The 26,616-nt window shown below is 42.1% G+C and overlaps 2 protein-coding genes across 3 annotated transcripts in view; both read right to left on the bottom strand.

The window, feature by feature from the left end:
• Nucleotides 1-26,616, bottom strand: part of LOC126295256 (uncharacterized) — a 232,045-nt gene that overhangs the window by 203,865 nt on the left and 1,564 nt on the right. The window lies entirely within an intron of this gene.
• Nucleotides 3,267-26,616, bottom strand: LOC126295257 (uncharacterized). Its single transcript, XM_049987658.1, has 4 exons — nt 26,580-26,616; nt 5,074-5,290; nt 4,745-4,870; nt 3,267-3,790 (listed from the first exon to the last, which is right to left on the bottom strand). The coding sequence occupies exons 2-4, from the start codon at nt 5,266-5,268 to the stop codon at nt 3,314-3,316; spliced, it is 798 nt and encodes a 265-aa protein (XP_049843615.1). The 5' UTR covers nt 5,269-5,290; nt 26,580-26,616; the 3' UTR covers nt 3,267-3,313.

Below are 26,616 nucleotides of genomic sequence, written 5' to 3' on the forward strand. Positions count from 1 at the left end.
GCAAATTCCTTTCTTTTGATGTGATGCCACTTCGGCAACTTGCACATTCCTAATGTAATCCTGTTATCATTTTTGGCAGCTCCTCACATCACTGAAAGGGGAATGCTACACTGAAAATTTCTCTGGTCTGAAGAGGCTTAAATTTTGCTGCCTGTTTTCAGGCACACTATCACTACCCTCCTTCAGCAGTGTAAGAACTATTACCTACCTTCTATTAATCTTTATGTATGTTTGAAACTGCAAAGAGAATAATGAAGCAATATATTGTTAAGAGAACTACGTACAACTCTGAGAATATATTTAGGCATTTATGAGGTCTCAATGTTGTCATGGATGGCTGCTACAGAGTATGTGCATTTTTTATCAGTTGCATAAAACTTTCTTAATCAGTATGCATGTATTCAAGAACATTGTCTATATTTCTATTCAGCCAATAGGTGTCTGTTTTTGTGTGTAAGAGATTTTCTGCTGTTCATTTCTGGTTTTCTGTTCCAGATGCAGCTGCAGATACACCAACTACATGATAGGATTCACATTCAAGAATGCTTGTGAAGTGTTATGAAGAAAATACTGTCGCAGTTCATGTGTCCATATTTAAAAAGTGTACAGAACAAAGCAGCCATGTAAAAACAGACATTTTTTTACTGTGTGTGTGTGTGTGTGTGTGTGTGTGTGTGTGTGTGTGTGGATTGAGCTAACTGTAGCCATTATATATGTTATGGGATTATTTGTTTAATAAGTAAATATCAGGCCATCCTGACTTGGTTTTTCGTGGTTTCCCCTTGTCGCTAAGGTGAATACCGGGATGACGTCTCAAAAACACCACGGCCGACTTCATTCACGAGTGTGTCACATTATGTATTTCTCTGATACAGTTGTTAAATTTTAATAGGCATATACAATTGATAAAACAGAATTTGTTAAAAATGTTACTGCTTATTTTACTCCTGTTTCCTATTGTAATTATTTGCCATGCAGATGACTTATCTCTGTGTATTATTTAAATATCCCAGGATATTTTAACTGCATTCAATTTCTTAAATACAATCATATCATTAGATATCACAAGATTCCAGCTGCTATTATTTGTCACATAAGTACATGTTCTTTTCGAATTCACCCTATGACTGGCTACATATCTCAACTACTGCATTTATGGGTGATACTCTTGAAGTATTTTACCTACTTAGAGATTTAGAAATCCTTACTATCGAGTGGATTCAAAATGGCATATTTTTACTTGTTCTCGTGAAACAGCCTGATCTAAATGTGTAGTTGAGTGCAAAGCTTTCATGCAGGCTATGCTACTACATAGGCAAGTCTGCACAATGTTGTTACCAAATATCTCAAAGTACTTGGGTAATTTGCTTCAAATTTTTACACTGTCTAATGAACATTTGGACAGATAGGTGGTGTAGGTGTTACCAAAAGTCTATAGCAAGATCTTTACCAATATGTTTTGTATTTTTATCTGATACTCTCATTCATATTGGCATAGGCTATTTTTCCTCTTTTTTATAAATGTCTTAAGCTTTTCTGCATAAAGTTACAGCAAGAAAGAAATTGCTATGCTGTGAAAATGTACAGCTTAATCTATTCACACAGTATTTCAACCAACATAGTCTAGCTTATCTACCGTTATGCAAGTTGTTTCCCGTATCATAATTCTTCCTACTTATGTATAATCAAATTGTATACAAAATGTGCTGCTAAGTTTTCGTCATAGCAATCATATTTACAGGAAAGAGGCCAGTTGCACTTGTAGGTTATGATTAGAAAACTTTGTAATCCTATTCCTGTGCAGATTAAAATTGTGAAATGTCATTGAAATTATTGTCCTCAAAAATTCAGTAGCAGAAGTTTTTAGAATACCCTGTATAGCAGTTATCTCAATGGATGCACTTATATTGAGACATTCCAATCAAGGCTCAAGATCATACAGTGGTAAGATAAGGATGGGGAGAGAGCGGTTCTAAAGATGTGTATCCAATTCCCACACATATTTTACAATTGTCCAGCATTTCTGGCTTTGCTAGTATATAATTATGTTACAGAGGTTTTACTTTAGTCATTCCTTTCAGACAATGAGAAATTTCTATTTTACTAAATGTCCTCTTTCCTGCATCAGTGTACTGTTTTACTTTCTCTTTTAACTATTTTACAATTCCCCTTACTAGACATAACTTATATGGTTTCTTTGGCAGTCTCTTATGTGGCCACTAGCAGAAATAGCCAAGGCTCTGTCTCAGCTAGTGGATCCCCATGGCAGCAAATGTAACAACATTAGCGGTTTAATTTCGAAATTGGTATTGATAATTGTTGTAGCTATTTCTTATATATCACTTTCTTATTGTGAAGATGTTGATACTTCATGAACAAAGGTTTCTTTGATTTCTTAGTATTGCATTTAATTTACCTTCCTGGAAAATTGCTTTCAAAAATGAAAAAAATGGTTTAATATGAAATATGTTGGTAGTACAGCTAGCATTAGGATTATCAGAAACTTCACGAGTCAACACTACAGCTTTCTTTATCTACACTTCCCTTTTTGCGTATGTCATTAGACTTTTACCATTAATTTCCATTAAATGTTTGAGAGTGCATTTACTGTTGGTAAAGTTGCTGTTCAGCTCCATGAGGATATGCACATAAATCATAAAAATGATCTTGCTAAACAACTGACTTCTGATTCAATTAGCAGAAATATTACCTTCAAATTTGAAGCTTCAGTTTCATGTTAAGTGCAGTAAGTGGACAATGGACCTTATAACACTTCTCGCATTTGTTTCTGGTTACCCTTAAAACAGGCTTCTCAAAGCAGTTCAACAAAGCATTGTAAACATATGTATAAATTAAATCTCAGAAGAACTATACAAATATCTACATCAGTCCACCTCAATAGAATTTATGTAGAATATTAGTAGAAGATTAATTATTTGTAACTAGTCATTCGATTGCTGAAAAAAAGGCTGAAATTTGTTTTTCAGAGCCAATTAAATTTTCTCTCTTAAGCCTTTCATAAAACTTCAGGTTTGAGATAAACAGAAGTCTTACAGCAGGGAAAAAACGTTTATTTTATCAATATTTCATATGGTAGTGGAATGATGTGCTATAAGTAAATGATATAAATGAAGTAATGGAATGACAATTTTATAATTCAATGACTGGCATACTTCTTTACTGTATGTTGCACAACAAATAAAGATATTGTCGGCCAAGATGTTAGTGAAAATTAAAGGGAACTTGGAAGAAAGGAATAAAGTAAATAATTTTAAATACCATTTATTTTCTGTACATCATGGAAATCACAAACTTACACAATTTCACTTTCACTCGAGTTCTGCATTTGTACCTGTAGATCTTTCAGCTTTGCTTCTGTTGTTACATTAATGAGGTCTCTTATTAATTGCATTCTGATTTCACTGCTCTTGATTTCCTTTGCAAGGTTACCAACGAATACCATGCAGCTATCCACAGTTAACTCTGCCGAGGGTTGTTGGCGGTCTTGGGTGGCACATATTTTATTAGCTATTATCTCAACAGCACTCGTGTACCCATCACCAGGCCTCTTCCTTCTTCCATCCCTGCTTTGAGGGGCATGGATAGGTGATGTTGTTGTTGTTGTTGTTGTTGTTGTTGTTGTTGTAGTTGTAGTTGGTGGTGCTTCTGCACATTGTTCCACAATGCAGACATCGTTCAGCATATCCACATTGAGACTATAACAGTCTTCCATGTTTTGATGTGGAGATGGCTGTATATCCACACTTTGAGAAGAGGAGAGACTGCAGGTCTGTAAATTACAAAACATTCTGAAATTTATTGCAATACTATAACTGAATGAAATGCATAACATCACGATGAACAGTTAAGCATACTGAAGTTTTGTAAATAATGTAAGAAACAGTTACTACAAAAGGGGTAACTTCTATTTAAATCAAATTTTGTTATTATAAAAGTAGCGGGGGGGGGGGGAGGGGGGGGGGGTAATTCTTTGCCCCAATTTCTGGAAACTGAGGCAACTTTTTCCCTTTGACAAATTTGATCAAAATAGCTCCACAATATTTTCACTGCTGTCTTTTACACCTGCAGCAACTTGGGATGAGTCTTAACACATTGAAAGGAATACTGCTTAAGAGATTAGTGTTGTTACAGTGGGTATGAATACTAACAAAAGCCAAGAGCACACCAATATGCAAATTACAATGCACACAAAATCCGAAAGAATTCCAGTAAGCCATAACAAATGGAACATTTGCTAAAAATGTCACAAAATGCTTCTGAATCAGTGAAAGGTACTAGTAAACAACTTGATAGAAGGAAGAAACCAGGCAGTGCTTGATTATTCTAGTGATGAAGACCTATCATAAGAACAAATTGCAGATGAGAAAGTTCAGATGAAGACCGGGAATCATACAGAAGAAATAAAACCATATCAAAACTACAGAGAAAACTGACAAATATCTACAAGTAAATTAGGCCTAATCCACACTAGGCCTACTTTGCTCCAGTTTTTAAAAGGTTAAAAAATTTAAAAATATTTCCTTCAGGGTTTACTATGGTTCTTAAATAGATTCAAACAGAATAACCTCATTTTCAAAAGCAATTTTACAAAACTACTACCCACTACATGATTTTGTATGAGTAACTACGACAGTGAAGCACAGTATTCTAATTGTACTTGTACTTACAATGTGTCTAACACCCATGAAATTCAGGTTTTGTCTTAAGTAAATAGGTAACTTACCTCTTCACTTTCATTGTCCTCAGTCATGGAATGTTGAGTCAGGCCTATGGCTGTGCTTTTTCTTGGCAAGCAATGATCTGCCAAAAACATTAACTTCTCATAATACCATAAAGATGGTTTGTATATCTGAAAAATTGGAAGTTCATATTAACATAGTAAAATGTACGTGGGAAAGCTACACTGTAATCCATAACCATTCAAGATTATGTGCTTTCAAAAATCGGGTGAATATTCAGTGTGATGTTTCTAGGAAATAGCCTTAAATGTGTCCAATTTTTGCAAGTAGTAGGTTTCTACACTCAACACAAAATTCATAGTTTTCTACTTACGTCGTTCATCCCTGCGCCACTGCTTTTCGATGATTTTACTTTGGCGTGCTCCACTTCAAATCGAGTATGTAAATCGTGCATTTTGCTGTAGCTCTCCTTGCTCGTCGTATATGGTCGAACAAGACACACGGTACTTGCAACTCTTTCGAGTGCTTCTGCATGCAAGTGTTTATTATAATAATTTGCGCTTTTCATGACGTACAGACACTGTTCTTCCCTATAAGTACATATCAATGCTTCAATCACTTCCTTAGACCACTGCGGTGCAATTATTTAATAATTATAACAACTTCCTACCACAACTCACAACAGCAGAAAAGCAACTATGAACAAAGGCTTCCAGCTCAAGCTTTCCGTGTCTGACGCCACAAACGAAACGTCTCATGATTGACCAACGCAGGTAGCATGCAGGGAACCTTGCAAGAAAAACAGCACCGGACCCATCCTGGAAATCTTACAAGGTTCCCAGCAAGGTAGCCCGCTAGCAGATGATGGAACCCGCAAGGTAGCTGTCACTTGATCCAGCAAGGAAGCTTACAGTGAATCTTGCTCTGTGTGAGACGGGCTTTAGGCAGGACCGTTAGAAGTGAGGAGAGCGTGCTGTTAGATATTTCCTGCCGTTTCGTCAGTAAACCTCAGGATGCTATTGCGCAATGCTTAATTATCAAATTTCTTGAAGGAGTTACAGTGGCAGAAATTTGCCAAAGTTTGACTGCACAGTTCAGTGATACAACATTATCAAGGACGCATGTGTTTACCTGGCATAAAAAGTTCAAGGAAGGACAAGAACGTGTGGAAAATCCACGACACGATCTCCATCCTCGGACCGGCATTACAGACAAAAACATTTGTGTGGTTCAGGACATTACTGACAACACTCAAAAGGCGATAGTATCAGAAAATGCACAAAAAGTCTGAATCACTTATGGGAGCTGCCAAGCAATCATCACAAACAACCAACAGTTCCCTAAAGTGTGTTCCAGCTGAGTCCCTAAATTTCTGACCGAAAACATGAAGTTGAGACATTTGGAGGCCCGTCAGAGGCTTACAGCAAGGTTTGTGGAAGGAGGTGATGCTTTTTTGAGTCCGATCGTCACCTGCGATGAAACAGATGAAACATAGGTTCACCACTACACTTCACAATCCAAACGGGCCAGTAAGGAGTGGTGGAGGAAAGGGGAGGCAGCACCAGTGAAAGGTGAGACTCAACTGTCAGCTGGCAAGATTCTTTCAATCATTTTTTTCGATCAGCGAGGCATTTTGTCGATTGATTTTTTGCACACATGACGCACAATCGATGCTGCTTACTTCTGCAAACTGTCGAACAACGCGAGAGTTGCATATTGCCGCAAAAGACGAGACCGATCGATTCGACAAGTCACCCTCCTCCATGACAATGCAGGACCCCATGCTGCAGCCCTAAATGTCTCCAAGTTACAGGAAATGCACTGGACTACACTTGATCATCATCCTTACAGCCCAGTCTTATCGCCCTTCAATTTCCACTTACTGAGACCGTTTGAAGTAGTCCAGGAGTGCGACGATTTGAAGATGGCGAGAGTATGGAAGACTTCTTGCGCAACTGGCTGGTGACACAACCCAGCTCTTTATATCGTGAGGGCACCAAGAAGCTGCCCATATGCTGGGACAAACGCAATTCCAAAGTAGGAGACTGCATGAAAAAATAAATTATAGTTATCTTGAGTTTTTTAATAAATGAATTTAAATAAAAAGTAAAATCCGATTTTTATCTGATCCACCCTCATAGATTCACTAAAGTATGGTAAGCAAGCACCGAACAATCAACTGATGTTGGGCTGGGCCATTTAAAGAGAGCAAAGCTCGGTTCGTAACGACTGCTCATGTCTCTCTCTGCTATATTCCCTTAACGGGCCGTTTACTGCAGTGTCGGTCCCTGGCAATGTGCTTTAATGAAGTAGATACAGTTTCTTGCAACAAGCCTTACAAACTAATGACCTATTCGTGGCAAACATATCTGCTCCAGTGACGAATCCATCAACAATTACACCAATAATCTGACCAGTGCTTTCCTCTCCCGCAACTATCCTGCCAACCTTGTCCACAAACATATCCCGAGCAATACATTCCTCCCCGTCCAACAACGATGTTCCTACCCTCAGACCACACAGGAGCATCCCCCTTGTCACCCAATATTATCCTGGCCTCGAATACATCAACAAATTACTCCGCCAGGGATACGACTTTCTCAAGTCAAGCCCTGAAATGAGATCATCCCTTGACAATATTCTCCCCACACCACCCAGAGTTGCCTTTCGTCGCCCCCCTAACCTCCGTAATATTCCCAGACCACCTTCTCTATCCAGCGGTTCCTACCACTGTAAGCTACCCCGCTGCAAAACCTGCCCCTTGCATCCCCCACAACCACCTACTCCAGCCCCGCTACTGGTAAAACACACACAATTCAAGGCAGGGCCACATGTGAAACGACACGTGCCATTTATCAGCTGACATGCCTGCACTGCACACCTTTTCAACAACTAAACTGGCTGCGTGCATGAACGGGCACAGATGAACTGTCCGCCTAGGAGATGTCCAATATCCAGTAGCAGAGCATGCCGTCCAGCATAATTCTAGGGACCTAGGAACCCGCTACACCGTATGTGCCATTTGGCTTCTACCACCCAACACCAGTCCCTCTGAACTGCGGAGATGGGAACTTGCACTCCAGCACATCCTTTCATCCCGCCATCCCCCTGGACTGAACCTACAACAAACAACCTCACTCCCATTTACTTTTCAGTCTTCTCCTCTTTCCCTCTCCTCTGTAGCCATTCACGCATCTTTTCATCCTACATAGTTGTGTTTATCTTTATAGTATATAACTCTTTACTTCTGTATGCATCCTCTTTGGTTTGAAGCTGGCACAGTACTTAACAGTAGAATATCTTTGGCTTCCCTCTGACAACCATGCCTCCATCCTTGCTACCCTCCCTGTTTACCTTTCCCTGTTGCTTCATAACCTGGGTTGTGAGTAACTGAATCCACTTTTCCTTCTTCCCTTTCTTTCCCCTCTCTCCTCCCTGATGAAGCAACAAAGTTCCAAAAGCTAGGAATGTAAATTTTCTGTTTGGTTTTGTGAATTTATTGGCTGTACTGAGCTGAGGTAAGTACTGGCGATCCCCTCTATCTATTTGTTAGTACTTGTTTCACATCTTAATACGAGATTTTCCATTAATCATTTAGAACCAATGAATATGCTAGTCTCACTTCTTGTGGTTTTCTGAAGCAGTCTCCTCTCTGCCGTCACTTGGCAGACGGTGTCATAATGCGTCGTCAAACTGACCGACTTGCGCCGTACTGGCTCACATCCTGCTTCCACCACTGTTGCTACTATCTCTGTGATAACGTGGGTGATATTTAATAAAAGTGTTCTAATTTCTACGCCTTACTATTCTGTAACATAACACAACCCCCCCCCCCCCCCAAGAAAAATAAATAAAGAAACAAATAAAATAAATTTCTTTCTTTAATTTATAACTAATTAGTCTATAGCTGCCTTGCACTTAAAAAATGTTACTCCATAACTGTTTTCTGGGTTGCTTGTCAACCAAAGTCTTGAGTATTAGTTACTTTAATTAACCTACTTTGACATTCTGTCCTGGCTGCATACGCTATTTAGACTTTTGAATTTCATTACTTATTACTAGCTCGTGTCCATTTCACATGTATCTGATGAATGGGTGCCTCATTTGGAAGAAATATCTTATGCTCTAAACAAAAACGAGTGGCACAAATGAAAATTTTGTGGTTTAAGATCCCAAGATAGAAGGCTTAGAGTCTGTGTATGAGGGTAAGTCAATTATTATCTGCAAAGTAGTTAAAAAATTTTATTGTAATGAAATAGGAAACTTACAAGAACATCATTTTTTGTTTTAGTCTCCTTGCGTTTCAACGGACTTGCTCCTTCCTGATGCCCTCATAAAAGAAGGTTCTCGGTTGAGCTGCAAGCTAAGAATGCACCGCTTCTTTCACTGCTTCGTCCGAGGCAAATCGACGGCACCGTAATAACTTTCTGAGTGGACCAAACAAGTGATAGTCAGAAGGGACAAGATCGAGGCTAGATGGAGGATGGTCCAGTACTTCGAATTTGAGTTTCTGGAGCGTTGCAGCAGTGTAGGCAGCAGTATGGGGGCGGCCATTGCCGTGCAACAACACAACACCTCCTGACAGCAATCCTCGGTGTGTGCTTCAAACTGCAGGCTTTAGCCTGGCAGTGAGCGCCTAACTGTAACGTACTGGACCCTGTGCGTCCCAAAAAACCGTAAGGATCAGTTTTCCTGTGGACGGTTGGGTCTTGAACTTTTTCTTGCACGGCGAATTTGGATGTTTCCATTCCATACACTGCTGTTTATTTTCCAGCTTGCAATGATGGATCCGTGTTTCGTCACCAGTAACGGTCCTGTCTAAGAAGTTGTCCCCTTCGTTACCATAGCGATCCAAATGTTTTTTGCAGATGTCCAAGTGTGTTTGTTTACGCAACTGTGCGAGTTGTTTTGGGACCCATCTTGCACAAACTTTATGAAACCCAAGTCTGTTTTGGATGATTTCGTAGGCAGAGCCGTGACTAATTTGCAGACGATGTGGCACTTCTTCAGTAGTTAATCGTGTGTCTAAGAGAATGATTTCACGTAAACGCTCAATGGTTTCTTCATTCGTGTGGGGGTAAACGGTCGTCCATCTCCTTCATCGTGCGTAACAATTGTGCGACCATTTCGGAATTTTTTCAATCCATTCGTAGGCACTCCATTGTGGCAAAACACTGTTTCTGTACTGTACCGAAAGTCTTCGCTGAATTTCAGCCCCCGATACGCCTTCCGACCACAAAAACACTGAACGTTGCTCTCCTTTGGTGCAAATATACAGCGGAGCAGCCACGATTAACAGCACGGCAGCGATAACGAAACTAACCTAGCAGCTTGAAAATAGCAAACATATGACAACAAATAAACAAAACATGCACCTTCAACGTAAAATGACAGTACTACCAAAATAAACAAAAATATAACTAAATTGTGGATAATAATTGACTTACCCTCATACATAAGCAGACAAAAATCATAGATTTACATTCCTAAGAAGTTGCTAACAGATAACTAATTATTCACATGCAGTCCATTTACTTACGCCACCTACAATTTGAGAAATTTGGTTAAAAGTATTGTAGTATTAAAAGTATTGTGTGGTTTTTCAGGCTTTCCGGACAGCTGTTCCCAACACTCCTCTCAGCTTCGCAGTCGGATCACGTTCTCCAGATCCCATGATATTTCACTGGTATAACTGTTTGATATCCTCAGGTGGTGGTGGTTGGTGTTGTCACTGCTGCCAGGTGTAACCGATAATGGTGTGGGAGCACCGCAATTTACAAGTCCAGGAGCAGGCGATACACACATGGAGGAAAGGTGTGCTCATAGTGGTCAGTACTGGGAGCTCCAGAGAGACCTTCCACATGTGTGCTACAATCAACGACTCTGCTGCCAGCCGCCGACAAAACTGAGGAATTTGTTGTGTTCGGTTGAAGATGACCTTTACTTTAGGAAATGTGGCCTATATAAGACAGAGTGCTGACATGGGAAATACAAGGCCTGTTTTTTAAGTAAGTACCATTTTGAAATTTAAAAAAGACATGCTAAGATATCTCAATAATTTTATTTTTACATGAAAGCCTGTACCTTAATCTACTTTCCCACATAATTTTCGTCAATACTGAGGCACTTGCCATAACGTTGTACCAGTTTCTGAATGCCCTCCTCATGGAATCCTGCCGCCTGACTTGTTAACCACTGCACCGCAACTGTTTTGACTTCCATCACAGTCTCGAAGACGCTGACCGCCCAGGTGTTTCTTCAAGTGCAGGAACAGATGGTAGCCACTGGGCACAAGATCGGGGCTGTACGCAGGATGATCTAGAGTTTCCCGTCGAAAAGATGTGATGAAACCTTTGGTCCGATTCGCCACATGCGGACGGGCATTGTCTTGCAGTAAAACGATGCCCTGGCTCTACTTCCAAGGAATGTTGCTTTGATTCTGGTGTGACGTAGGCCACCCACATTTCATCATCCGTAACAATCTGGCTTAAGAAAAAATCACTGTCGTTGTGGTACCGCTCCAGGAAAGTCAACGCACTGTCTAACCGTTTGGTTTTGTGCACATCCGTCAACATTTTCAGTACTCAACCTGCACACAGTTTTTCACAATTCAAGTGTTCGGTCACGGTGTCATACAAAACAGTACGAGAAACAAAAGGAAAGTCATCCCGCAAGGAGGAAATCGTAAAGCGTCTGTTTTCTCTCACCTTATTGTCCACTTCCTGCACCAAACTTTCATTAACGACCGAAGGAGGCCCACTGCGTTGTTCATCGTGTACATTTGTGCGGCCGTCTTTAAATGCTCTCACCCACTTTCTTACCATTCCAACAGTCATAATGTTTTCTCCGTAAACTGCACAGATCTCACGATGAACATAGATCGCTTTTAGGCCTTTAGCACTAAGAAATCTTACAACAGTCCGTACTTCACAGTCGGCGGGACTCACGGTTATTGGAGGCATCTTAGACTCTCAGTACACAACGTAAACAAGGAAGAATCAGACTGTAATGGTGTCAGTGCGTAGATTAAGATACAGGCTTTCATATAAAAATAAAATTATTGAGATATCTTAGCACATCTTTTTTTTTTTTTAATTTCAAAACAATACTCACTGACCGTAAAAGAATGTCGTCTCGAACACAGTTGTCATACATCGTCATACAGGGCCTGCCATAAGACTGAAGTTTTACCCTCAGCATCATCTTCCTGGAACTGTATTTTTAAGGAGGCACACAAATCTGTACGACAGGCAATCTTATCGACGGGGGTGCAGGTTTTCAATGAGGCGCCACCTGGAATCCGGCAATGGCTGCCATTAAATGAAACCGGGATAAATGAGAACTTTCAATTCACGATCTGACACAGCACAGTGCTGAGATTTAATTCAGCTTACAACCACAGGTGCAACCAGCATCACAGTCACTGACCACAGCTCATGCGTGGAAGGCCATTCTGCAAACCCCAGCAGGGGGCACCGCGAGTGCCACTTTCCTGCGACGGCGAGTACCTTCCTGCACACACGTGTTGCCTGCTCCCGGCATGATAAATTTCGACACACGACTCTCACCAGTCACGTCTCGAAGCAGTGACAACACTAACTACCACCACCTGAAGATGTCAAACAACTGTATCAACAAAATACAGGGTGACTAAAAAAAAAAAAAAAACTTTACAACTTTGGAATGAAGTACAAATCTATTGAGATAACACACAGAATCGGTGGATGTGTCATTTTGTAGGAAACAACCTCAAGTTAAGACACAAAAGTGTCAAGTGTCATTTTGGTTCGATGCGACTACCATTTGCGATGCGGCAAACGTCCCAAAGGTAATGTATTTCTTCCCACACTCGCAGCGTGTCATGCTTAACTTGTGCCAAAGCAGCACCGACTTGATTTTTTGGGTCAACAAAATTTTTTGGTAATGGAGAAACATACACACGGTCTTGAATGAAACCCCAGAGAAAGGAATCCAGTGGCGTCAAGTCTGGGAAGCGAGGTGGCCATGCGATTGGCCTTGCACGGGCGTCCCACTGACCTGGAAACTGATCATTGACGAAATGAAGTGGTACACTGTCTTCCTGCTAGTTGACCGTCCCACCTCGGTCACCTACACTGATCTGTCAAATTAAAAAGTTTTCAAGCATAATCACATGTACAATACCAGTGACAGTTTTCTCCACAAAGGAGAAAGGGCCGCACACTTTCGATCTGCTAAGGGCACAAAACACATTGACTTTTGGGGCTATCCCAAACGTGTTCCAGGGTTTCGTGCGGATTTTCGCTGCCCGATACTTTGCAACTGTGGGTGTCCAATGTGCCACTGATACGAACTGCTGACTCGTCAATGAAGATTAATGAGTTCAGGAATCTCTCATCGTCCTCTACTGATGCAACCCTTCCCCACAGAATTACCCACGAGCAACCCTATCTGCATCACTAATTGTGAATCCGTACAGTTTCAAGTGTAAACATCGATGCAGTATTCGCCAAACAGTCTTTTGTGGTACGCCACACCCGCGAGGTGCGTACCGCATCGATTTTTGTGGACTGCAGTTAAAGCAATCCTTAACCCGTTTGCCATAACCGCAAACATGCAAGCGGACACGGCGGTTTATTGCGTCACAGTGAAGAAGCCGTCTGACCAAAGCTCTGGTGCGAAGAGTTAATTTTAGGCTTGCTCGGAGGTTCTTCGGCAGATTCAGAGCAAAATTTATGCCAAACATTTGCCAGAGAGTTTGTTTCACAAAATCAAAACATACACCAAGCATGTTCGGCACCAGCGAAGGTAGCCATTTTAACAGTGCAACACGCTGGCGCTCCTGGTAGCAGAAAGGGGCACCGACACACTGCGTGGATTATAATGGCGTCAGGATGGGTGCTGGTGAGTGGTTCTCTGGTGGAGGTGGAGAAGAGGTGCAGCAGATGGCAGCCGCAAGCTGAAGACAGAGGGGGGTAGAAACTACACCCCTGCCGGAGACAGGCAGAGGCCAACAAACCCCAAGCCGAAACGGGCTGAGAATCATTCACTAATAAATTACTTCTGGTGCACTCGACTCTGTGGCAAGCTCGTTAGCACTGCATTCCAGCTGCCCCGCACTGCAGAGCCAGATGCTGCGTCTAGATCGTGGTCCCATTGGGGTACTGGGAAAACTGACTGCCTCGTAGTGGAAGTCGATACACAGTGCACGGCGGTTCGGAGCCCAGTTGCATTGCGTCCCTGCCAGAGAGCATTTCTGCACTTAAGGGTAGGTCTTCTCTACATACCCTACTGGCCATTAAAACTGCTACATCAAGAAGAAATGCAGATGATGAACGGGTATTCATTGGAAAAATATAGTATACTAGAACTGATATGTGATTGCATTTTCACGATATTTGGGTGCATAGATCCTGAGAAATCAGTACCCAGAACAACCACCTCTGGCCGTAATAACGGCCTCGATACGCCTGGGCATTGAGCCAAACAGAGCTCGGATGGCGTGTACAGGTACAGCTGCCCGTGCAGCTTCAACAGGATACCACAGCTCATCGCAAGTAGTGACTCGAGTATTGTGACGAGCCAGTTGCTTGGCCACCATTGACCAGACGTTTTCAATTGGCGAGAGATCCAGAGAATGTGCTGGCCAGGGCAGCAGTCAAACATTTTCTGTATACAGAAAGGCCCATACAGGACCTGCAACGTGCGTTCGTGCATTATCCTGCTGAAATATAGGGTTTCGCAGGGATCAAATGAAGGGTAGAGCCATGGGTCGTAACACATCTGAAATGTAACATCCACTGTTCAAAGTGCCGTCAATGCGAAGAAGAGGTGACCGAGACGTGTAACCGATGGCACCCCATACCATCACGCAGGGTGATACACCAGTATGGCGATGACGCATACACACTTCCAAAGGGCATTCACCGTGGTACAGCCAAACACGGATGCGACCAGCGTGATGCTGTAAACAGAAACTGGATTCGTCCGAAAAAATGACGTTTTGCCATTCGTGCACCCAGGTTCGTCGAGTACACCGTCGCAGGCGCTCCTGTCTGTGATGTAGCGTCAAGGGTAACCGCAGCCACGGTCACCGAGCTGATAGTCCGTGCTGCTGCAAACGTTGTCGAACTGTTTGTGCAGATGGTTGTTGTCTTGCAAATGTCCCCATCTATTGACTCAGGGATCGAGACGTGGCTGCACGATCCGTTACAGCCGTGGGGACACAATGCCTCTGAACTTGACTGCTAGTGATACGAGGCCATTGGGATCCAGCACGGCGTTCCGTATTACCTTCCTGTACCCACGGACTCCATATTCTGCTAACAGTCATTGGATCTCGACCAATGCAAGCAGCAATGTCGCGATACGACAAACCGCTATTGTGATAGACTACAATGCAATCTTTATCAAAGTCAGAAATGTGACGGTATGCATTTCTCCTCCTAACAAGAGGCATCAGAACGACATTCCACCACACGACGGTCAACTGCTGTTTGTGTATGAGAAATCGGTTGGAAACTTTCCTCATCTTAGCACGTTGTAGGTGTCGCCACCGGCGCCAACCTTGTGTGAACGCTCTGAAAAGCTAATCATTTGCATATCTTCATGCTGTCGGTTAAATTTCGCATCTGTAGCACGTCATCTTTGTGGTGTAGCAATTTTTATGGCCAGTAGTGTACAATGAGCAGACAAAAGTTGTGGGACACCACCTAATATCGTGTCTGATCTCCTCCTGTGGGGTGTAGTGCGACAACTCGACCTGACCTAGACTCGACAAATTGTCAAAAGTCCTCTGCAGAAATACTGGGCTGTACTGCCTCTATAGCCGTCCACAATTTCAAAAAGTGTTGTGGTGCAGGATTTTGTGCACGATCACTCGATTACATCCCACAAACTTTCAACAAAACTACTGTCGGGCAATCTGGGTGGCCGAATCTTTCGCTATGACTGTCAAGAATACTGTCAAAAGCTATCACGAATAATTGCAGCCCAGTCACAAATGGCTGCAGAGTGTCTCCAAGTAGCCGAATATATCCATTTCCAGTCGATGATCACTTCAGTTGGACCAGTTCACTCCGCATAAATAGGACCCGCATTGAACAATATTCCAAGAGTAGCGTATTTTTTAAATAAGGAGAGAGAGAGAGAGAGAGAGAGAGAGAGAGAGAGAGAGAGAGAGAGCAAAAATTTCCCCTTCCTGGCAGTGAAATCTTCTGAGAAGTGTCCGGTGCTGGCAGAAGACATGGGTGCTGCAAGAAAGCAGAACCAGCATTCTTCAACAAGTAAGTCCATGAAAACGCTCAAGCTGTATAGAGAGAGCTTAACATTACACTGAGCCACCTCACTCTTATGTTTGCCATATGTTCCACACTGATTTCTGCAGATACTTCACACAGCGTTGCTTGTCCTTTAGCACTGACAACTTCACTCAAACGCCACTGCTCTCGGTCATTAAGTGAAGGCCGATGGCCACTGCGTTGTTTGTGGTGAGAGGTAATCCTTGAAATTCTGTATTCTTGGCACTTTTGGTATACTCGACACATTTTCACACGAATCACCAGTGTACAAATGATAGCTCAGCCAACGCACTGTCCTTTCGTACGCAGTGTGTGCGGTATTACCACCGCCTGTATATGTGCACACACTACCCCGTGACTTTTGTCGCCTTAGTATACGTGACCTGCTGAATGGCACCTAAGTGTCTCAACACCAGCCATTGCCCCAAAGGCCAAACGGTGGTTGTGGGGCCGTTGGCACGGCGTAGCGCTGGCCCACCACGTGTTGCAGACACCTGGATCTTAGCACTGGGCTCCCCCGTGATCCCATGTCATTACAGTATTTTGGACACATTTCCTGTGTTTTCTACAGTATCACAACGGTTGGGGCAAATTACTTCTGCCAGTTGGTGAAACATTTTGTGCTGCCTTCGTTGCTGGTGTTATAATATCTGGGAGTTAGGAAACTTTTTAAGGGGGGGTAGGACATCAAACGGGCCGACATGGAGCAGGAGAGGCACCACAGGACATTTTAATTTCCACTGTCTATACTTTTACAAATGAATTCATAAAACTTTGTCAGCATGACCAGGAAGGGTTCAGGAATCACACTCATAGCAGTGAAAGCTCAAAAATACAACTTTTTTTTTCATCTGAAATGTCATTTTTTCACTTACTATTGTGCTGCCTTCGTTGCTGGTGTTATAATATCTGGGAGTTAGGAAACTTTTTAAGGGGGGGTAGGACATCAAACGGGCCGACATGGAGCAGGAGAGGCACCACAGGACATTTTAATTTCCACTGTCTATACTTTTACAAATGAATTCATAAAACTTTGTCAGCATGACCAGGAAGGGTTCAGGAATCACACTCATAGCAGTGAAAGCTCAAAAATACAACTTTTTTTTTCATCTGAAATGTCATTTTTTCACTTACTATTGGCTGCATTTGTTGATATAGGTACACTTTTCATTATAAATAAGGGAGATTGTTCGATGAATTTAGCACAGCATACAAACCATACTTACAGGTGTCAGGTGTATGAAACTCTAGAATTTTCCAAATCATTTAAAAACTGTGCTAAAAATTGAGATAATTACCCATAAAATTTGAGTTCTTTCTAAACATGAAGTTTAAAATGTAACAGCTCATTCATTTATCCATTAATTAAAAAAATTCTAGAGTTTCATACACCTGTAAGTATGATTTGTATGCCGTGCAAAATTCATCGAAGAATCTCTCTTACTTGTGAAGAAAAGTGTAGCTATAGCAACAAATGCAGCCAATAGTAAGTGAAAAAATGATCAAATTTCACATGTAAAAAAAAATATGTTTTTGAACTTCCATTGCTATGAGTGAGAATCCTGAATCCATCCTGAATCCTTCCTCGTCATGTTGACAAAGTTTTATGAGTTTATTTGTAAAATTATAGACAGTGGAAATCAAAATGTCCTGTGGTGCCTCTCTTGCTCCAAGTCGGCCCGTTTGACGTCCTACCCCCCTTAAAAAAAAAAAAAAACTAACTACAGCTCCAAATTAAAAGTATGACGTTTATACTTTATTCATGTGGGACTCACACCTATTGAAGAAGTTAAGAGAGGAATAATTAAGGATAAATGACAAGAATTTATAATTGCAACACATCTTGCACTCAAAATTGTATGGATCGTATCAACATATTTTCCGTTACGTGTGGGAATATCGAAGTCAGACAATGGTCAGAGGACCTTTTGAGCGTCACAAATGTTATCAAATTGGAGATCGCCAGCACCACAAATACGTTCTTTAACTCGTGCTGTCAATATTAGAGGTCGGTCAAACAGTTCGTAAACTGCTGTGCCATTTGCTGTCCCAGTGGTTCGAAGGGAGCCTCTAGATTCACATTTCTGACAGCTTTTTTTGTTTCAGAGAGGTTTACAACCCCGCATAGAAAAATAAAAGGAGTTTTTTGGACCAATGTCCTTAGGAAAAACATCAATCACAAAAATTATATTACAATTGTTTTGATAAAACAGTTTATATCACAAGTATTTTTTATATTTCATTTCGTTATCAGTTTCAGACTTTTAGAAGATGATCATCAGACTACTTTTTACTCCTTGATGATAGTACCAGCCAGTCGTGTGCAGCAAGCTACTCCAGAGGCGTAGGGAACACTGCTGCATTAGAATGAGATTTTCACGCTGCAGCAGACCGAGACTTTTTCACAGGCAAGTGCTCTACCAACTGAGCTACCCAACCACGACTCACACCCCGTCCTCACAGCTTTACTTCTGCCAGTACCTCGTCTCCTGCCTTCCACATTGCACAGAAGCTCTCCTGCAAGCTTGTGTAGCTCAGATGGTGAAGCACTTGCCCTTCTTTAAATCCTCGCATGAACGAAAAAATGGCTGATATTGAAATAAGAGTCCAAGGAATAGAAAAGCAACTGAGATCACTCAACAGAGGAAAGTCAACTGGATCTGATGGAATACCAATTCGATTCTACACAGAGTACGTGAAAGAACTTTTCCCCCCTCTAACAGCCGTGTACCGCAAGTCTGTAAAGGAACGGAAGGTTCCAAATGATTGGAAAACAGTGCAGACAGACCCAGTTTTCAAGAAGGGTCATCGAGCAGATGTGCAAAACTATAGGCCTGTATCTCTGACAATGATCTGTTGTAGAATTTTAGAATATGTTTTTTGCACGCTTATCACGTCATTTTTGGAAGCCCAGAATCTACTCTGTGGGAATCAACATGGATTCTGGAAACAGCTATCGCGTGAGACCCAAGTCATTTTATTTGTTTGTGAGACCCAGAAAATATTAGATACGGGCTCCCAGGTAGATGCCATTTTCCTCGACTTCTGGAAGGCGTTCGATACAGTTACGTGCGGCTTTTCGTGGATGATACAGTAGTATACAGAGAAGTTGCAGCATTAGAAAATTGCAGTGAAATGCAGGAAGATGTGCAATGGATAGACACTCGGTGCAGGGAGTGGCAACTGACCCTTAACATAGACAAATGTAATGTATTTCGAATACATATAAAGAAAGATCCTTTATTGTATGATTATATGATAGCGGAACAAACACTGGTAGCAGTTACTTCTGTAAAATATCTGGGAGTATGCGTACGGAACGATTTCAAGTGGAATGATCGTATAAAATTAATTGTTGGTAAAGCAGGTGTCAGGTTGAGATTGATTGGGAGAGTCCTTAGAAAATGTAGTCCATCAACAAAGGAGGTGGCTTACAGAACACTCGTTCGACGTATACTCGAGTATTGCTCATCAATGTGGGATCCGTACCAGGTCGGGTTGATGGAGGAGGTAGAGAAGATCCAAAGAAAAGCGACGTGTTTCGCCACAGTGTGATTTGGTAAGTGTGATAGCGTTACGGAGAAGTTTAGCAAACTCGAGTGGCAGACTCTGCAAGAGAGGTGCTCTGCATCGCGGTGTAGCTTGCTGTCCAGGTTTCGAGAGGGTGCATTTCTGGACGAGGTATGTAATATATTGCGTCCCCCTACTTACACCTCCCGAGGAGATCAGGAATGTAAAATGAGAGAGATTCGAGCGCCACGGAGGCTTTACGGCAGTCTTTCTTCCCGCGAACCATACGTGACTGGAACAGGAAAGGGAGGTAATGACAGTGGCACGTAAAGTGCCCTCCGCCCCACACCGTTGGGTGGCTTGCGGAGTATAAATGTAGATGTAGATGAAAAGGCAAAGTTCCTGGGTTCAAGTCTCGATCGGGCACACAGTTTTAATCTGCCAGCTCTTCACACAACTTCTTTCGCACCACACTCCTACCAGTCTTATCTCCATCTCTACCTCCACACCAAACCACTCTCCACGCCCACAGCCTCACGACACTGTGCACAACTGAGCAGCCCTATCACGTCTCCCACCATATCCACATCCCACATTTCCTCCTTTCCCCCCATCACTCACCAATGCGAGCACACGTGTGTTCACTTCAAACACAGTCGCAGGCGGACTCGGAAATACGGAAGCGTCGGATCCCGCCCGTCTGGTTTGACCCATCACGTTACAAATATGGCAGAAACGACCATAAACCATGATCCTAATATGGCGCATATAAAGTCTGTATGTACACATTATGAGGACGAAAATACATCGAAAACCAAACACACACACACATTCCACAAAAAGCCGAATGACACTAACGGGATAAGGGCGGGAAGTAGGGGGGTTCTGGGTGTGGAAAAACTAAATATAAACAAATTGAGACACCCACCCCAATACCAAACCATGCAAAAAGACGAAAAAACCGACATCACAAAACTCCCCAAATACCACTAAACACAATATCATCTGGAATCAGACACTTCCCTTGACCTATATAGCTCAACAGCGGCTCCCGATCCCATAAATTAAGACCTATCACTTCCCTTGACCTATATAGCTCAAAAACATGTCCCGATACCAATACCAAAATTCACAGCTACACACTGTGATCGAACACTTCCGTTGACCTGTTATCCTTACGACATCTCCACATACAGGCATCCATGGTCCGAGACGCTGGAACTTTAAGTGATCCTCATTTCTTCACGACATACGGAACACTTCATGACTTCATGCAAAAATCCAAATAGTTGAAGAAATTTTATTAGAGACAACGCACTGTCCCCCATCATAGATGACAACCGAAAACTGTTGACCCTGTCAGTCATATCCTTACCTACCAAAGACATAAAACAAGCAATTTACAGAAATTCACACACGTAGCCACACTCGCAAACTAAACCAAAACCATCACCTAACACACCACCAGAGAGCACCACCGATCGCATCAAAACGACACCTACAAACACGCCACTCTCACAAACTAAATTCCGCGCCGTCGTGACGTCAGACACCACAACAGCGTTACGTCACGGGTCAAAGCCGATGGGTGGGATCGGACGCTTCGGTTGACCTGCGGACTCTAACACTCTGAGACAGTGGCCAGGTGTATGCGCACACGAGTAAGAGCGTGAGTTAGTGTTATCTATTTCAGCAGAATGACCTCGTATGACGGATCAATATTTTTACGGTCTTCTTCACTGCACTGTCTGTAACTCAGTGCCTCCTTTACTTGGTGAGTAACAATCTACCATTTCCCTAATGTTGATATACACAGTTCTGCTGCGTCATATGCATGTGGGACAGCAGGACAAGAGTTGGTCATTATTCTCTAAGAGAACAGCCACAGCACAAATACTAAAAATGTGATTACTGTAGACTGGGATACTACCTGACCAATAATGTCACCACCATGTCGAAAACCATTATTTTGAACATATCCGACGTGGCGACCATAACGTCAATTTTAACACCCACAAAAATACAAATACCACATGAACCAATATACCGACAAAACTAAATGACATTAGTGGGGCAACTGTGGGGTAAAAGGGGTTATGTTCATTGACAAACAAAGTTCGATAATAAAAACAACACTGTTCAAGATCTACACTGTCTGATCTAAAGTATCTGGACACGTCCAAAAGCATACGTTTTTCATATTGTGTGAATTGTGCTGCCACCTACTGCCAGGTACTCCATAACAGGGACCTCAGTAGTCATTAGACATCGTGAGAGACACAGGAATGGGGGTCTCTGTGGAACTCGACGACTTTGAACATTATCAGGTGATTGGGTGTCACTTGTGTCATACGTCTGTACGTGAGATTTCCACACTCCTAAGCATCCCTAGGTCCACTGTTTCCAATGTGACAGTGAAGTGGAAACGTGAAGAGACGCGTACAGCACAAAAGCGTACAGGCCGACCACGTCTGTGGACTGACAGAGACCGCCGACAGTTAAAGAGGTCGTAATGTGTAATAGGCAGACATCTTTCCAGACCGTCACCCAGGAATTCCAAACTGCATCAGCATCCACTGCAAGTACTATGACAGTTAGGCGGGAGGTGGGAGAACGTGGATTTTATGGTCGAGCGGCTGCTCATCATCCACACATCATGCCGGTAAATGCCAAACGACGCCTCGCTCGCTGTAAGGAGATAAACATTGGACTATTGAACACTGCAAACACTGTTGTGTGGAGTGACGAATCACGGTACACAATGTGGCGATCCGATGGCAGGGTGTGGGTATGGAGAATGCCCGGTGAACGTCATCTGCCAGTGTGTGTAGTGCCAACAGTAAAATTCGGAGGTGGTGATATTATGATGTGGTTGTGTTTTTCGGGGAGGAGGCTTGCTCCCCTTGTTGTTTTGTGTGGCACTATCACAGCACAGGCCTACATTGATTTTTCAAGCACCTTCTTGCTTCCCACTTTTGGAGAGCAATTCGAGGATGAGACTGCATGTTTCAACACTATCAAGCACCTGTTCATAATGAACAGCCTATGGCTGAGAGGTTACATGACAATGACATCCCTGTAATGGACTGGCCTGGACAGAGTCCTGTTGGCCTGAATCCTACAGAACACCTTTGGGACGTCTTGGAACGCCGACTTCGTGCCAGGCGTCACCGACCGACATCGATACCTCTCCTCAGTGCAGCACTCCGTCACGAATGGGCTCCCATTCCCGGAGAAAACTTCCAGCACCTGGTTGAATGTATGCCTGCGAGAGTGGAAGCTGGCATCAAGGCTAAGCGTGGGCCAACACCATACTGAATCCCAGCATTAGTGATGGAGGGCACCATGAACTTGTAATGTAAGTCATTGTCAGCCAGGTGTGTGGATACTTTTGATCACAGAGTGTAATACTCTGCAAAAAACGAAACATTGAAAGCTGCCAAAAAATTAAACTCAGCATAACCAAACAAATGTAAGGCTCAGTATCCCAATCTCTAGTTATCATCTACAAGTGGACCCTATACCAGGATACCAATAAACCCTCCCCTCCCCCACCCCACAGTTACAATAGTTGGTATCCCAATCTCCAGTGCACCTATACAATGAAACTGCACTTACAGAGTCAGCGGCTTTCTGGTGTGTGCTGCAATTGGTAACTGTATGCGCAGTGAATGATGGGAAGTGAACACAATGAATGACGAGTCAGATAGGACAAGATGGCGGAACCTATAGTAAAATAGTTTTCAATAAACATCTTAAGTGGATAACATTTTTTTAATTAAATCATGGGAGAAGATAGGCGAATCAGTTTTTATTAACTACAGCTTTGCACGTTTGATTGGGTCAACAGAAGCGTCCGATTCCACCTGCCGGCTCTGACCTGTGATGTAAGGCTGTTGTGGTGTGTGACGTCACGACAGTACGGAGTCTAGTTTGAGAGAGTGGCAAGTTTGTGAGTATCATTTTGGTGTGATCGGTGGTGCTCTCTGGTGGTGTGTTAGGTGATGTTTCCGGTTTAGTTTGCGTGTGTGGCGTGTTTATAGATGGCGTGCTGTTGCGGTCGGTAGTTCTCTCTGGTGGTGTTTATATGGTTAGTGTGTTATGTGGCGCGTGGGGTTCATTTGCGTGGTAGCACTGCACGTGTGTGGTATGAGTGGTGACTGTGCTTTTAGCGGAACATATTTCAGTGAGTTAACGATTTTGATTTTGTTATGTAGGCATTATTGTAGTTTTTTTTTCTGTTTGTCGTGTGTGAATTTTGGTAAATTGCCTTCTTCATGTCTTTGGTAGGTATGGATATGACTGAAAAGGTCAACAGTTTTCGGTTGTCAGCGATGATGGGGGACAGTGCGTTGTCTCTCATATAATTTCTTCAGCTGTTCAGCCTGTTGGCTGAAGTCCTGAAGTGTTCAGTGTGTCGTGAAGAAATGAGGCTTACTAAAGTTCCATCTCGGACCAGGGATGGCTATATGAGGAGATGTCTTAAGGATAACATGTCAAGGAAAGTATTTGGTTCCAGTTTTGATTTTTTTTTTCCTTCGATGTAGGATTAAGTGTCGTGGTGGTGAAATTTCTGAGTTTTATAGTGTGGTTTCGGTTGTTTCTGTTGACCTATATAGGTTAAGGGAAGTGATCGATTCCAGTGGATTTTGTGTGTAGTAGAATTTCGGAAGGTTGTGGGGTCATGTTATTTTAGTGTTTTTTGTCATTTGGTGTAGTGGCATGAGTTTAGTTTGTCCCCACCCAAAAACCACTAATTTCTCCGTCCTGTCCAGTTAGTTTCATTATATTTATGGAGGAATATCTGTCTGGTGGTTTTTCTACCTATTTCCGTGTTTTGTTGTCATGTTTATGTGATGACGCCATATGAGCGGTAGGAGAGTAGTTGTGAATGGTTGTTTCCACCATATTGGTGACATCATTGGTCAAAGCAGAGGTGTGGAATCGGACACTTCCATTATACCAATAAACTTTGATGCACCTACTTTCTCCTGTGATTTTAATTAAAAGCATTGATCCACTTAATCAGTGGTTATGCATGCACCACAGTTTAAATTTTATGACATATTCTGTTTTAGATGAAAACACTCTGGACAATATATTCCACTGTGCCACCACACAATTTCATACATTCCAAATCGTGATGACAAAGACACAACAACATATGTCGCAAACTCATCACCACCACATAATTAAAACTTGAGGATCCCACCTCTTCTTCATACATTAAACAATGCTTCATTTCCACTCTGAAACAAACAAACTGTGGTATACTACAACCAAGTATACCCCCTAGCTGTTGCATTAGAAAGAGAAATGCTGTATTTGAAAGGCTTAGAACGCCCTTTGCATACACTTACAAATTGTGTAAACGAGATTATACAGTTTGCAACTTTTATAGTAACCAGAAAATATGGGTGGACTGGTGAAGGATAATGTTCAGACAAATGATAAACTTAAGAAAACTTTTAAACTCCAAAGACAGTTCAGAAGATCAAAATTATATTTACATATTCTTCTCGGGCAGCCTCAAACATGCCCTAGTCACCACAATTCTTTATCATATTAAGGCAGTATACAATAAATAATGACTTGCTTAACAACACACGGTTTTGAAAAGATGGTGCAATGGTAGTGACATGTGCTGATGCAGTATTGTTCTTTTTAAGGAATGTGTGTGTGTGTGTGTGTGTGTGTGTTTCTGGGTGGGTGGGGGAGGGGGGGAGGGAGAGAGAGAGAGAGAGAGAGAGAGAGAGAGAGAGAGAGAGAGAGAGAGAGAGAGAGAGAGAGACTCTTCTTGTTGGGTAAGTAGTGCACATGATCAACATTTTTTTCACAGAGCTCACTACATGTGCCAGTGTGTGTTCTACTGTTTAGTAACCAAAGTTGACAATGGGTGGAAACATTCGGTATCGGTACTAAGCAATCCAACTTCTTCCAATTTTTTTCATTCCCAGATATGGGTCATCTATTTTGTCTATAATACCTGGTGACCCAATAGAAACATGATCAGAATGCAAAGCCCTGATGACTTAATCGGTAAATGCACACTTTGAAGTAAACTATAATGGGCACCTCAGGCTGTAATATGAAAACTATGTGGAGAACTGTACCAAACAGGTAATTAACAACAAATGTTACTGAACATATCCAATAACATTTCCTTCTATGGGAGAAGCAACAACATGCAATGATTACAGTGTGTTAACAAACAATATGTATATCACTGTGCACAGCTGACTGATAAAATAAAATATGGTTAGTGTAAAACTTTTGGACAACATTTCACAGTAGATTCTCCTGCATTCGAAACTTGCAATTCAACATGTCTGCTTTGACTTGTGAGGTCATTGAAATAGCAGGCACCCATATTGCAAAAGTATTTAATATGGGAAACACGAAGACACACATTACACCCACAGACAAACATAAAAACGATGATAAATATTTAGCTCTAGCAATAAAATGAAACTAACAGAATTACCAAGAGAAGTCGGGAACTTTGGTCAGGAAGAAACTACACTTGTGACAATAACTATAATGCTGCCATTCCAAAACAAATATTAACTCAAACCTCAAGCACATGAATTCGTAATATATAATGGAACAAAAAAAAAAAAAAAAAAAAAAAAATGCAAAAACATAAATCACGATGCAAGTTTCACTTGACTTACATAGGCCCCTAACTCAAACAGTGGCTTCGACAGCAGGAACCTACAGACAACTCCAAACCTCAGTAGGGCAAATTTCACTTTGCTTTTATGTCAGACAAAACAAAGCCCAAAGTGCTAAAAACACAACACAATCAAATCATTCAGTCCACTATTCAAACCTCCACTTACCCTGTCAACCTAGGACGCGGTCCACAGTAATACAAACTAAACTCACGTAATTAATATAAAAAATGTAATCAAACCAATGATAGTAAACTAATATTCTTGATATCAACAACATGCAAACACAATTACCAGACACTACCAAGAAAAGCCCCAGAATTCATGAAAACTTGTCTGACCAATTTCGATATACGCTATACATAAACCCACATTACTACAAAAAATAAAAAAAACACACACATAAAACTACTTACTGTCACAACCGAAGGCCCCGTCACATAATCTGGGTTA

This window comes from Schistocerca gregaria, chromosome 11 (genome assembly GCF_023897955.1).
Source record: "Schistocerca gregaria isolate iqSchGreg1 chromosome 11, iqSchGreg1.2, whole genome shotgun sequence".
NCBI classification, from domain to species: Eukaryota; Metazoa; Arthropoda; class Insecta; order Orthoptera; family Acrididae; genus Schistocerca; species Schistocerca gregaria.

Bases quoted from the DNA above. Each gene is read 5' to 3' on its own strand.
- LOC126295257 (XM_049987658.1), bottom strand. From the start codon at position 5,268: ATGAAAAGCGCAAATTATTATAATAAACACTTGCATGCAGAAGCACTC. The intron at 4,871-5,073 runs GTAAGTAGAAAA...CCAATTTTTCAG, and splicing joins GTGGCGCAGGGATGAACGAC to ATATACAAACCATCTTTATG. The intron at 3,791-4,744 runs GTAAGTTACCTA...TGTAATTTACAG, and splicing joins AGGACAATGAAAGTGAAGAG to ACCTGCAGTCTCTCCTCTTC.